This window comes from Ziziphus jujuba, chromosome 9 (genome assembly GCF_031755915.1).
Source record: "Ziziphus jujuba cultivar Dongzao chromosome 9, ASM3175591v1".
NCBI lineage: Eukaryota > Viridiplantae > Streptophyta > Magnoliopsida > Rosales > Rhamnaceae > Ziziphus > Ziziphus jujuba.
In genome coordinates this window covers 25,110,331-25,124,185 of record NC_083387.1, presented here as the reverse complement: position 1 = coordinate 25,124,185, position 13,855 = coordinate 25,110,331, and the positions used below count along the sequence as shown (strand labels likewise).

The 13,855-nt window shown below is 31.3% G+C and overlaps 1 protein-coding gene across 2 annotated transcripts; it reads left to right on the top strand.

Annotated features, from left to right (window-relative positions):
• The first annotated feature begins 3,867 nt into the window (after positions 1–3,867).
• Positions 3,868–8,944, top strand: LOC125424333 (vacuolar protein sorting-associated protein 24 homolog 1-like). Of its 2 annotated transcripts, XM_060811425.1 has the most exons (8): positions 3,868–4,106; positions 4,194–4,250; positions 5,964–6,169; positions 6,366–6,442; positions 6,954–7,056; positions 7,864–7,985; positions 8,256–8,450; positions 8,540–8,944. In XM_060811425.1, the coding sequence occupies exons 3-8, from the start codon at positions 6,058–6,060 to the stop codon at positions 8,618–8,620; spliced, it is 690 nt and encodes a 229-aa protein (XP_060667408.1). In that variant the 5' UTR covers positions 3,868–4,106; positions 4,194–4,250; positions 5,964–6,057; the 3' UTR covers positions 8,621–8,944. The 2 variants fall into 2 exon arrangements, with proteins under 2 accessions (XP_060667408.1, XP_060667409.1); XM_060811426.1 differs by lacking the exons at positions 3,868–4,106; positions 4,194–4,250 and having other exon boundaries at positions 4,268–6,169.
• The last annotated feature ends 4,911 nt before the right edge of the window (positions 8,945–13,855 follow it).

Genomic DNA, 13,855 nt, shown 5'->3' with positions numbered 1-13,855 from the left:
CTTTCAAAAAAGAAAAAAATATTGTTTGATTACGTCCTTTTTTTTTATGAAAAATCATTGGGTAATTTAATCCATAGCTTTTTTTTTTTTTTGGCTGGTAAATAATCCATAACTTAGTCACAAAATAATAATAATAATAATAATTACAATAATAATAATAATAATAATAGTAATAATAATAATAATCCATCCATTACCCTACACGTAAAAAGTAACATTGCTCATTACCCAAAAAAAAAAAGAAAAAAAAAAAGGTAAACATTGCCAGGTTGCTTTTGCGGGGGCCGACTGATGATGAATTTTTATGGTTATAAAATACTTAGGAAATAACGAATTTAAACTAAATATTATATTTAATTTAAAAGAGAACATAACAAAATCGTGATGAATACACGCATACAATATGCTCTGATTTTGTTTTGTATCCTTGTGATTTGCATGAATTCTCTAAATTAGGAGATTAATGTGTGAGTCGTGGGAGACAAAATTGTTTTGTAGTTTTGTTTGGTCAATATGGTGTTTTGTATGTATATATATTTATAGACAATTTTTTGTCAAATATGCTAATAGATTTTTTATTACTTAATAATTTTTGAATTTTTTTAAAAGCTAGAGATTTAAATATGCATTTAAAATTTATAAATTCTTATATATATATATATATATATATTTTTTTTTTTTTGGCCCAATCCCCTCAAGTGACTCGAACCGAACCCGATCAACTGAGGCCATCTTAATCCAATTGAGTATTTTAAATAGATAAATTTGATGAAATTAACTCTTTTACCTATGTTTATAGACAATTTTATAATGTTTTACTTTTGTATAGCGTGTATGATTAATTACTTTGGCCAAATTTTATTTTAAAAAAATTGCATATAATTAAACAAAAAGTGATATAAAAACATAACGCAGAGGCACAGTGAGGAAATCTATCATTTAAGGACAAAATAAAAAATATATCACAGAACTCAGATTACAAAATGCAGCTTGCATTAATACCCAATACAAGGTTTTTTATCCTATTGCAAAACTTCTAAAAACTCAATAAACGTGCACTACCGTTGTAAAGAAAAAGTAAAGCGCCAAAATTAGTCATAATATATAGAGGGGCACAAATGTGAAGGAATTTGATCTGAGTCTGCCAATTGAGCAACAACAATTATGCAGAAAATCAGTAATAATTTATCTTTATGGCTTAAGCAGCAAACTGAGGGTTTGACTGGGCATGTTACTTTAATCCCTTTTTTTAAAATAATAATAATAATAATAATAACTGTTTTCAAAGATTAATAAGGGGTTTTTGACTCAAGAAAAGTTTCAAAAAATAAGTTGTTTTATGATTCCAAAAACATAAAAATAGCAAAAAGTTGCTTTCAGCAGAATTGTTTTCAATTGCTTTGAACAATTTGTTATTAGAGTATCTCCCATGCTTGGACTATTAATTTTCTTTTGGTCATATTAAAAATATAAAAACTTACTGCTAGAAGCATATCGCATTTTTTTATAACCAAAAAAAAAGAAAAAAAAATTAAAAATTAGTCCTAAAATGCAGTTTAAATTCATAAAACTTAAAAATGTTCTTCATTATAAATTTTTTAGAACGATTTCAAAGAGTGAAAACATAAAACATGCCCATAATATTTATTTTACTATAAACTAAACTTTATTTCATTCATTTTATAGTGTGTATTCAATTTGAATTTGAATTGACTTTTCTAGATTTTTTTAAGTTATTAACTTTTGCAGAGCTTTATAATTTTTTTTATGAACTTTTATAATTTATCGGATTTTATAGTTTTAACTGAACTTTTATAGAAGTTACAAAATTAAAAAGACTTTTCTGGACTTGTGTAAACCTTCATCTAAAAAAAACAAAAAATGGAGAGTTGTTTTTTTCTCATATAAATAAATATTTTCATAAAAAAATAAATAAACCATATCAAAAAGGAAAATTTATTTACAAAAACTAGCAGCAGTGGAAATTCATAATGATTGATTTATAACATTTCTATAATATATTTAAATTATCTTCATTTTAATATATATTTTTTATTGCTAATTTATTAAAATTTAATAGATACTATGAGTGAAATGGTGCCATAACAATAGCAGATCAATACCAAAGAAAAAGTATGTGAACAATTATCCACTTTATGTAATTTTCTTCCACATGAAATAGAGAAGACACAAGAGAAAAAAAAAAAAAAAGTTGAGTAAAATCATCAAAGCCCCATTGCTGTATTAAAGGATAATAGGAAAAGAGAAGGTTTGAAAAATAATACGTGATTGATTTCAACTGGAGTAATTTAAAAAAAAAAATTCAAAAATCCACAAAAATTTTAGGGTGAAGGGTGGAGAAATTTTAAATTAAAAATTCATTTTTTAATTTAAAAGTCTATAAAAGTCTGGATTTAGAAAAGTATAAAAATATTATTGTTACTTTAAAAATATATGACTTTTATAAACTTTTAAAATTTTTAATTAAATATCTCAAATTTTTATAGATTTCTAAAAAAGTGTTAATTGAATATTTCAAAATTTTTGTAACAAAAATACTTCAAAATTTTTATGAAACTTTCAAAGTCTTTAATAAAAAATACTTCAAAATTTTTATGAAACTTTCAAAGTCTTTAATAGTCTACGTTAAAAACTTTAACATTATGTTTAAATTGAATGATGGAAAGTAAAAGAAATGATGAAGAAAATATTTAAATAATTGTATGTTTGGATGATTATTAAAAAATATATATATATAAAAAATAATATAGTTTATATTTTTATAAAAATAAATTAAATATAAAATATCTCAATCAATTGGCTTTTAATTAATAAAAATGATATTGAAATATTTAAAAATTTTATTAGATTCTTTTATTTTTCTTTATGATTTTAAAATAGAAAATTAAATAGTTAAAATACATGTAATCTATTTCTCTTTTTCTCTTTCCTTTCCTTTCATTTTAACATTCTAAACAAAAATAATAATAATAATAATAATAAATATTTTTCTTTTTCTTTTTTTTAAGATCCATAATTTTCAAATTTATAAAAAAATTTTACAATCTTTAATTGAATATATCCAAGTGCCAATCCAATTTCATTAGAATTTTATAGAGAAAACTAGACTCGGAAAAATCTCACATGATACGATAACATGACATAAATCTACATAATAATTTATGGATTTAGATTGACGATATCACATCGGATTTTTATCAATGTAGCCTAATAAGATCGAAAAAATTAACAAGTTTTAACCGGTGAAATACGATAAACCCACTAAACTCATTAAAAAAAATATTTTGATAATTATATAAGTTTTATAATATTAAAATTATTTAATTTATTTTTAAATATATATTAATTTGTACTTTTTTACTTTAATTTTTAAAAAATCTAAAAACAAATAAGAATTTTTATAATTTTTTTAAAAAATATTATTTTATTATTTCAAAATTAAATAAATTTAAATTTTAAAATTTATATTTATCGATAATGAATTAGATAACAGATTACACGATAATTTATCGAATGAGTTTGAGTTTATTAATTTTCATATGAAAACTTAATGAATTATATTTGAATTAATTTAATTCCATACAAACACAATATACCACAATATAAATACAATTTAATATGATATATTATTAGACCTGGAGAAAACTAACGCGGGGATTTGCATTCTTGTTGACTCATTATTTAAATAATGTTTTATTCTCGTTTAAGAAGTAAATTCCAAACATTAAAAAAAAAAAAAAAGCTCATATCCGTAAAATCTGAATAAAATTTTTATTTGCTAATAATATTAAGAATAATAAAATTTTAATAGTTGATTGAAGGAAAAACAAAAAAATTACCGAAAATTCTTTTCCAATCCCCAACGAGCCCCTGCCTTCCTTGGTAGTATCGGCTTCACAACCCCTCCTAAGTCCCTTGCGGCCACCAGCGGCGAGCTCTCTCTCTCTCTCTCTCTCTCTAAGAATCTCGGTAATTCTGATTCTCTCTCACTCACTCTATTTGTCTCTCAGGCAAGCTCCATCTTCACCGGCATACCAAAAAGCTTCACGTTTCGCGGCCACACTCTGTTCGTCGGTGGCTTTCAGGTATTTCTCCGTTTCTCTTACATCTCGATCGATCTGTTTTCTCATACTCTCTGTCTCTTTGTCTCACAAACATTTTCACTCACTCAGCCGCTGCAAATTGTTGTTGAACAAAAGAAACCCGATCGTAATCTGATAATCAAACAGGTACGTGGTTAAATTGTCTCGCTCCCAATGTGGTCTAATAGTTTCTTAAATTGTTAAAAAAAAAAAAAAACCAACAATTATTCAGTTTTATTGAAAAGTTTGAACCCTAATTTATTTGAATTTTTCCATCTATATCAAAAACAGTCTAGTATTTTTATTTTGTGAGTTAATGTGTGTTTGTTCTGTTTGTCGGTTTGTTTGTTTTTTTTTATTTTTTTGGGGATTCTTTTGTATATGAATTCTCTGTTGGTTTATATTAATTTTATTTCAAGATGGTCTTCTAATAGGATTTTTTTTTTTCTTCTAATTCTTAATGGAGAAAAATTATAGAAACCTCTAGTTAGTGATTTAAAATTTAAAGAAAACACCCAAAAACTCCTTTGCTTTCAAATAAAAACTTATATTGAAGTACAGAAACCAAGCAAACCACCTTAATCTTTGATTGCATTAATGCTTTCCAATGTAGTTTGGATTTAGAGTTGTCAGTTAGACAATGAGAGAATGAGTTGCTAAGAGTGGTATTTAGATTGTTCAAAAATTCAAGATACTCTGTGCTATTTGCTTTTATGATGTTGGTTGAGAGCCTATATAATGATTATCACTAGTCTTCGTGCCCCAACTTTCTTATGGGAATAATAACAGAAGCTTAAGTTCAAGGTCTTATGATTATAAGTAGCAGATGGTCTTATGATTTTAAGTAGTGGATTTTTCCAATTGCCAAAACATCTTCCCAAAACTTTTTGGAGATAATCCATTATTCTACATCGCTTTTCATTAGCATGCCTACCAAGCAATGGTCAGAAATGAGTTTGCTGGTATGCTACTCCCTAGCAATGAAGTTGGAGCGCTACCCATTGTATGTGGAGAAGAAATTTTGATAGATAGATGGCAAGTAGAAATAGGTTCCAAGGGGGTTAATCTTGCTTTTTTGCTAGCAATGGTAAAAAATGAGTTTGATGGTGTACTACTCCCTAGCAATGAAGTTGGAGTGCTACCCGCTGTATGCGGGGAAGAAATTTTGATAGATAAATGGCAAGTAGAAATAGGTTCCTGGTGGGTTGATCTTGCTTTTTTGCTAGCAATGGTAATTTTATATTGAATGTTGTTCGTGGTGGTCATTAAGATCAGTGAGAAATCACAAGAGTATTAACAGAGCATTTATGTCAGTTACAGATGCTGCTAAAATAAAATTTACAAATTTTGATTTGGGTTTGGCCCCTTTAGAAATTTATTATTAACTATCTCTCGAAAAGTAGCACTTTTATTTTATTTTATTTTATTTTTTTAAAGAACCTAACCAGATCTGTGATTTTGTGCAAATTTAAATTTTGTTTTCTTACTTAGGATCATCAAATATATTGAAACTTGTTTATCTATTTACTATATGTATCTGGTACATCATGCCCTTGCTAATAATACAGGGTTTTTTCGATAAATAGCCACCTTACAATTTCATTTTAGAAAAATAGCAAAATTTTTTATTTTTTTAAAAACTAACCAATATTTTACCTGTTTGGACTAAAGTACCCTTAAGGTGCCTATTTATGGGAAAAACCCAAGAGAAAAACTCTGTGTCCTTGTTCTTGCTTCAAAACGAAAGCCTCCAATGGAAAGCTATAAGAAAAAGTTGACTACTTTTTGACGAATTTATCAAATTTCTTAGGAGTGAACCTTTTTTTTTTTTTTTTGGGTTAAATCTTTTATCCTTTGTAGGGGAAGAGAGCAAAGGCTTGGATCGCTCACGATCTGAGAGCAATCCTTTTTTGGCCCTTGTCTCTCCCTAACAGGGAATAAATTTGAAAAAGATATGGAGAAGGTGATGAACATTTTGAAGCCAAAGCCAAACCCACAGCAACAATTGAGAGATTGGCAGCGTAGACTCCGCCAAGAGTGCCGCAATATTGAACGTCAGATTCGAGGTTATATTTTTTTTTTCGACTAACACCCAATTCTCTTTTTTTTTTTGGGTGTTTTTTTGGCGTCAATTTTTTTTTTTAATTTTTTTAATTTTCTTTTTAGGATAATTTGATTATTAGATTCACAAAGGCATAAATTTAGCTCTATGGGCTTCTGGGTATTGTTAAATTCGGGTTCTTTTGTAATGGGTTCTTTCAGATATACAAAGAGAAGAGAAAAGTGTGCAGAAAGCCATTAGAGAAGCTGCCAAGAGGAATGACATGGTCTCTGCTAAGGTACTTGCTTATGAACCTGGTTTTACACCATTTTTTTTTTTTTTTACTGAATAATATCTATTGAATTCCAATAATTGTTCTGATCACTTTATCGAATTCCCATGCTTGCTTTCCACCTATAGTTCCATAAAAATATATCTTTTGCTTAAATTCAATTGAGCTGATGGTGGACAGTAGAATTTTTGGCTATTTTTGTTTTTGATTACTCTATAGAAATTAAATTTGTACCTAATTCATGCATGGAAGAGCTATCAACACTCGCTACAAATATGTACATTTTATAGCAAATCATGGGTTTTTGCAACTTGGTTTAAACATGGAAAATGAGGTTTTATATCTATGCTTCTACCTACATTAGAGGACGATTATCCTAGTTTCATTGGTTTTAATTTAGCTGTGCTGTGGTTTGGCCTACTGGCTGTTGTACTTAAAAAATTTTTGCTGGTTGCACCGTAGTTTTCCTCCCTCCCTTCTTTGTTATGAATTGTCTTCGTTGCGTATCTATTTTCAGGCACTTGCAAAAGAAATTGTCAGATCAAGAAAAACAGTGACCCGTCTTTATGAAAATAAGGCACAACTCAATTCAATATCAATGCACCTTGGGGAAAGTGTTGGTACAAAGTTCTTAATTATTTTATCACCGATGGAACTTCTATTTATAAATTATTATCCACTCATCTCTGATTTCTGTTATTGCTTGTCTATGAATTTAAGCAGTGTAGTTGCATCTCTGCCTGAATGGATTATGTTCAGAATTCTATTTTAATTTGATAGAAATTTGTTTTGATAACCAAGAGACTAATGATAGGATCATATCCAAGGTTAAGAATTTCTATAGCCTTAGTTTGATTTTAAAAGAAAATATTTTTGTCGTATTACTTGGATAGAGAGTGCATGATGGATGAAGTGAGTCGGTGAGTTGAACAACAACTTAGATTCCTCATGCAAAGAATAATCTTTTAAGACAATCTCGAGACTAGTCACATGTTCCTGTACAAAGATGACAGTCTTCATTTTGAAAATATAAGATTAACTTTCCTTTATAATCTAATCCATTCCATAGAATTACCATATTTCCGACATAGAGATGAGATAGATGGTTGAGAAGATAAGATGGTTAATTTTATCACATGTTGAATTTTCATAACAAATGAACTGGGGAATTGAATCAGACAGTACTGACTATGATATTTTTATGTTGACCCATTATGAAAATTTGTTCTTTTACTTTCAAGTCTAGGCTATTGCAATGTAGGGTGCAAAAGGAACCAGTGTAATGATGTTTCTTGCATTAGGGATAAATTATCTTTATAACAGTGGTTAGTAATCTATTTTATGAACTGTTGGTAATGCTTATTGTCTGCTTGTTTTACCTCTTTTAAATTTCCTTTCTTTTAAAAAAAAAATTGGTGAATCTGCAGTTATTGCCCGTACTGTGGGGCATTTATCTAAGAGTGCAGATGTTATGAAGCTTGTCAATAATCTCATGAAAGCTCCAGAGGTGGCTACTACAATGCAAGAGTTCAACAAAGAAATGACCAAGGTATGCCTGTTGCTAACTTTTACTTTATAGAGTGTAAAAGTATACCTTTTTCGGTGGATAAAGTGTAGTTTTTCAGGTTATAACTGCCTTTTGTTGAGCATTTTTTTTAGCAGTGTTTTCTTTGATTAAAAAAGAATTAGCTAAGATTAATATCCAACCGAAGTTTTTACTTTCAATTTCCTATTCTTAGGTTTATTCAGCCTCTCATTTTTGTGTTCTCATATTCTATTAATCCAATTGAGTTGTCCGCTGAAGAAACTGATTTTGTAGGCAGGGGTGATTGCGGAGATTGTAAATGATGCTGTTGACTCAGCACTAGACTCTGAGGATATGGAAGAGGAGATAGAAGAAGAGGTTGATAAGGTTATGACTGCCATTGCTGGTGAGACTGCCGCAGAGCTTCCTGAAGCTATCAGGAAGGAGATAATAAAACAACCTGCTCAGACATCAGAAAATGGACAGGAGGTATGTTGACCTGACTGTCGTGTAATATGAAAAGCTTTTACTTTCTGGCATTGAAGAAGCGTAACATGTTTAATTTTATATTTATATAGGAGGAAGCAATACCCGAGGGTGTTGATGATGAGGAAGAATTGGAAGAAATAAGAGCTCGACTGGCCAAAGTACGGTCATAAGTCAGAGATCAAGCCTACCATAACGTTATGGGAGAAGTTGGGCAGTGCGTTTGCATGTGGCCTCTTGAACAGATTGAGATTGCGGCGCCTCTGGCCTAATTATCACTAACAAAGAGAACTTCGAGGAAGCACCCACTGTATATTAGAAAGCAATGTTTTTGTGAAGTTGTGAGTTAGATGGTTATTTGTGTAACATTGAAGTGCGGAATGTATCTTTTGTCTATACCTGATTTATAATTACCATGGTGGAAATTTGTGTTGCTCTTGAAGCATTGTAACTTTCATAATCTCATCAACATCAATAAAAAAACGAATTTCATGAAACTGCTCATGAGAATTTTAGATTTTGTGAATGAAATGAACGGCCCTAATCTTTGTGTACTTTGACCTTGCTTGTTAAGGGCAGATCATCCCTATTTGTATGCAAAAAATCTAACAATGTGTACTTGTATCTTGATAATAGAGCTTTGGCATTAAGGATTGGGCTGGATTAAACCAGAAACTCCTAATCAGTTCTATATCCCAAATGAGCCCGGAGAGCCGATGCATATGCTTTGAACATCTTATTCACAATCTTGGAATATTATCACAGGGATTCATGGATTGTTGCCATCATTTTCATATGCTTTACAGGTGTTTGATCCATTAGGTTCTAACTGGATTTGAGATCTAACTCCATTTAATTATTTGAAAGATCCCATACAAAGGGCTTTACAGAGCCATTAAGATATGATACTATGAGCTTGCAAACAGCAATGCTCACATGACAATGACTTTCTTGGAAATAATGCTTCCTCAAAGGAAACCTTACAACTAGAAGGTTAAAAGGCATACTAGGCCAATTGTGGACTGCAATAGATTACCTTCTATCAAGTATCAAGCATTAGTTTAAGAGTTGTTTATTATACAGTAATAAGAATATTTCTTTACACAACCAAATATTTGTTCAATTTTCATTAACAATTTTAAACTGTCTGAAGTTATATTTCCGTATAACTTAACTTGCTTGTTCGAAGTCATATTTCTGAATAAGTTAAGGATGTTTGCCTACAGACTGTTGAACATGCTATTTTTAGTACTTTGCATCCGAATACATCTAAAACATTTAGTCGTATAGTACTGAGTGCATCTGAAACGAAAAATTATAATGGTGGCTTATAATGTTCATTTAACAAAGATAACAATGTGGTATTGATGTAAGGATAAGTAATTGACCTTATAGGAAATGTGCTATGTTTATTTATTAGAATTCCGTTATGCACAAACGCCTTAAGAGCTCAATTGCAAATTTTAAAAAATTTTCCGCTTGTCGGAAATATTTCCTATAGGCGGAAAAATTTTCCTACTGGAGGAAAAATGGAGGAAAAACGTTCCTCCAGTCGGAAATCCCATATGAAGAAAAATTGAAGCCTCTTGATAAATTTCCGCCAGGTGGAAAAATTTTCTTCCAAGCGGAAATAGTTTTCCTCCTGTTGGAAAACATTTCCTCCAAGCGGAAATCGTTGAATAATTTTTACTCCTATTAGAAACTAATTTCCTCCACTTGGAAAATCAATTTCTAATAGATTATATAAGTTAATAGTAGGGTAAAAAAAATTGGGAGTGGAGACAAATATTATATAAGATGAAGATGGAATTAACAAAAAATGTAGTGACATTTAAAATCAATAACCATTTTAAATAAATAAAAAATTGATATATGTTTGTTTTTATTTTCAAAATCATTTGGACATTTCATAAAATGATATGTAAACTAAAGATTGAAAATCAATTCCAAAAAGCCTCTTTTCATTTAGGATTAAATTCAAAAAAAAAAAAAAAGATATGAAATAATTATCAAAACATATTAAACCATAACACTAAATTAAAACTTTCTAATTCGAAGCATAAGACAATGGATTCGTACATCTCTGCCTATAATGTCCAACACCACCGCATCGGCTACATCTACGTCCAATAACATCTTCACCTTCGGATGGTATGCGTTGCATCCTCGGTCTACCGGCTCGCCTACGTGTCCATCTTGGTGGAAGAACAATGCGACTTGCCACGTCATCCGGGACATGCCACTGTTTTTCATCTAACAAAGGATAAATGGACTCAGCATAAGCTGCACGATATGCATCCGCGGTGTAGTAATGAGAACACATGCCATAAGGAGCAATTTTTCGATCTCTGCAAGCGGCAATACAATGATTACAAGGATATTGATCAAGATCGAAGACTTTGCATGAGCATGTTTTTGATTGGAGATTAACTGTACCCCTTAAACTCCCACCTTCCACAAGAAATTCATGCATATTAATGGCTTTCACACGTAGTCCGATGGACTCCAAATTTCATAGTTTGAGTTGCTCTTCCATATGGTCAGTCACAGGCTTTGTCAATTTTGCACCTGCAGTACGTCGCTCATAAAACCACCTTTGCAGTAAATCCCGTATGTGCTCTATTAATACTACTATTGGCATCTCTCTAGCATCTAGCACAATGCCATTCAAGCTTTCTGCAATATTGGTGGTCATGATAGTGTACCTTCTACATGGACAAAGAGAACGTGCCCACCTTGTAGGGTCACATGATCGAATGTACTGGGCAGCCCTACTGTTTTTTGCCTCAATTTGCCCCATATAAAACTCAAAATCTTCAACCAAATATGCACTAGCTGCGAGCATGAAACATTGTATTATTGATTCATCTTTCGCATGTCCATTTGCTTTAATATTTCTGCTTATATGGTACGTGCACAACGCATGGTATGCATTGGGAAAAACTTTGCGTAATGCCCTTTCAATAGCGGGGTGTCTATCACTCACAAACACCAAATCTGGAAAATCTCCGATGGCATCCTTCTGGTTTTGGAAAAACCATGTATATGCTTGCTTGTTCTCTCCATCTCCAATGCCGAAAGCCAAAGGATATATTTGCTTATTGCCATCCATGCCCGATGCAATATACATGTACCCTTTGTATTTCCCTTTCAATGTAGTTGCATCAACAGCCAATACGGGTCTTATGTGGGATTTAAATCCCCTAATGCTTGCTCCAATCGCCATAAAGAAATATACAAAATTGTTATTATCGTCTGTTTTGATACGTGTAACAGTCCCAGGGTTCTTCGACACTAACTCATAACAGTAGGCAGGTAACTTAGCAAAATTCTCCTCTGGAGATCCCCTAACACTGTTAAGTGCATACTCTTTACCTCTCCATGCTTTGTTGTAGCTTATATTCACCCCATATTTCTGCAAAAAATCATGTTGAATTTCTTTGGGTTTGTAAACACGTGCAATACCTTCATATTTAGATTTGATACATTGCCCGATAACCCGGCTACTGGCTTGCTTGTGTTCTCGATGCACGATATCTAACGAGCAACTGTGTACATTATCAAAAATTCTCACAACAAATATTTCTCCATTTTTAAATGTGGTTGCACGTAGTCGCCATTTACAAGTATTTTCCAAGCATACAACCTCATACCGTTGTGTAGTTGACCGTGTCACCTTGAACTCCTTATTTTCTCGCATGCAATAGATACTCAATTTATTCTGTAGGTCACGTTTGTTGCGAAATAATTGTCCAACTACTATGCTCTCACAGCCAGTGAACTTTGATGAAAATATGGCCATAGAACCACTTCTGTTGCTCGATGATATGTGGTCACTTGTAGCACGATGAACCCTAACATCATCAATTCCTTCATTGTTCATTTCAGGATGCATATCATTATCATTGTCCGGCAACTCATGATCAAAATCTACATCATTATGACCAACATCATCCCCTGCTGCATTGTAATTCTCATCATGATCAATATGATGCAACTGCTCATACTCCTCGTCGTTAGGAAACCGTTCAGCATAGTCACCTCCAACATCAACTCCTTCGTGAATGTTAAATGATGTCCAGGCCCCACGAACATCAACTTGATCTCTAAACCGAGTTTCTTGAACCATAATTTCCTGAGATGTAGCCTGAATTGGTTCAGTACCGGAAGCTTGTTGTAGACGACCGCCAATTGGAGGACAAGAAAAAGAATGAAGATTACTCCCACTATCCGAAGCAAATGCTGTTTGATGAACATTTCTACATACATGTTCAACTTTTGAAATCACCTCAACATACAATGGAGGCCGCATCATTGTCATCCCTCCATTCCTCACTTCTTGAAGAAAGCATTTCACATCCCTATCACATCGTATTTCTGTAGGATCCAACTTTTCTGCACATCGTCCATATATCCATTTTAGCTTTAGCAAATATTCATTTCGATCTATCTCAATAGAATTGAAATTCTCATCCTTTAACTCTGATTTTGTGCATCTCTTGCCGACGGAAACCATTACATTTTTACCATTTCGATATTCCCAATCACCACTATCATTTTGTACCAATGTTCCATTGTATAAAACCGCAATTACAATGTCATCATCTTCCATTTTACTACAAAATTAAATGAATAACGTTAAACTAAATCAATAAATATATAAAATTTTGAATAATATTAAACAAACATATTAACTGTATTAAAAAAGTTGATTCTGTTTTTTTTTTTCGGGCCAAATATAGTTTTTTCCTACTGGCGGAAAACTGGCGGAAAAACTGGCGGAAATTTGGCGGAAATTTGGCAGAAATTTGCGAAAACTGACAAACTGGAGGAAATTGGCGGAAATTCATCTTTTTCGCCAAATTTCCTCCGTTTTTACTGTTTTTCGCGATTTTTTAGTTTTACACAAAATTTCTCCCATTTTCAAACCATATGCCACCTAAGTATATTTAAAATCACATATAACATCTCATAAATCAATTTCTTGCATACCCATATCAAATAAAAAGCTTAAAAAACCCTAAACTAATAAAACTTACAAGAAAAAAGAGAAAGAGAAAAAACAAAAAAAACACATATTTCCTTACTTTCATCTAATAAGAAAACAGATAAAATTTTTACCTGATTTTAGTTTGAGATATGAGAAAATACAAAAAAATGAGAGTGAGAGGCGATGAGATGCAAAGAGTTTAGAGAAACCCCACGAATAGTTTTGTAGAAACCCCACCCCCACGAACGGCTGTGTAGAGGAAGAAAGGAAAGGGTGTAAAAAAAACCTTTTGCGTAATTTTCAATTTTATCAAGGGTATTTTTGTCCCAAGGTGGCTAGTTTTTTTTTTAAAAAAAAATTTTGCTATTTTTCTAAAATGGAGTTGTAAGGTGGCTATTTATGGGAAAAACCCAATAAT

Excerpts from the sequence above, each read along its gene's own strand:
- LOC125424333 (XM_060811425.1), top strand. The coding sequence starts at position 6,058 with ATGGAGAAGGTGATGAACATTTTGAAGCCAAAGCCAAACCCACAGCAA. Across the intron at positions 6,443-6,953 it reads ATGACATGGTCTCTGCTAAG|GCACTTGCAAAAGAAATTGT; the intron begins GTACTTGCTTAT and ends ATCTATTTTCAG. Across the intron at positions 8,451-8,539 it reads CATCAGAAAATGGACAGGAG|GAGGAAGCAATACCCGAGGG; the intron begins GTATGTTGACCT and ends ATATTTATATAG.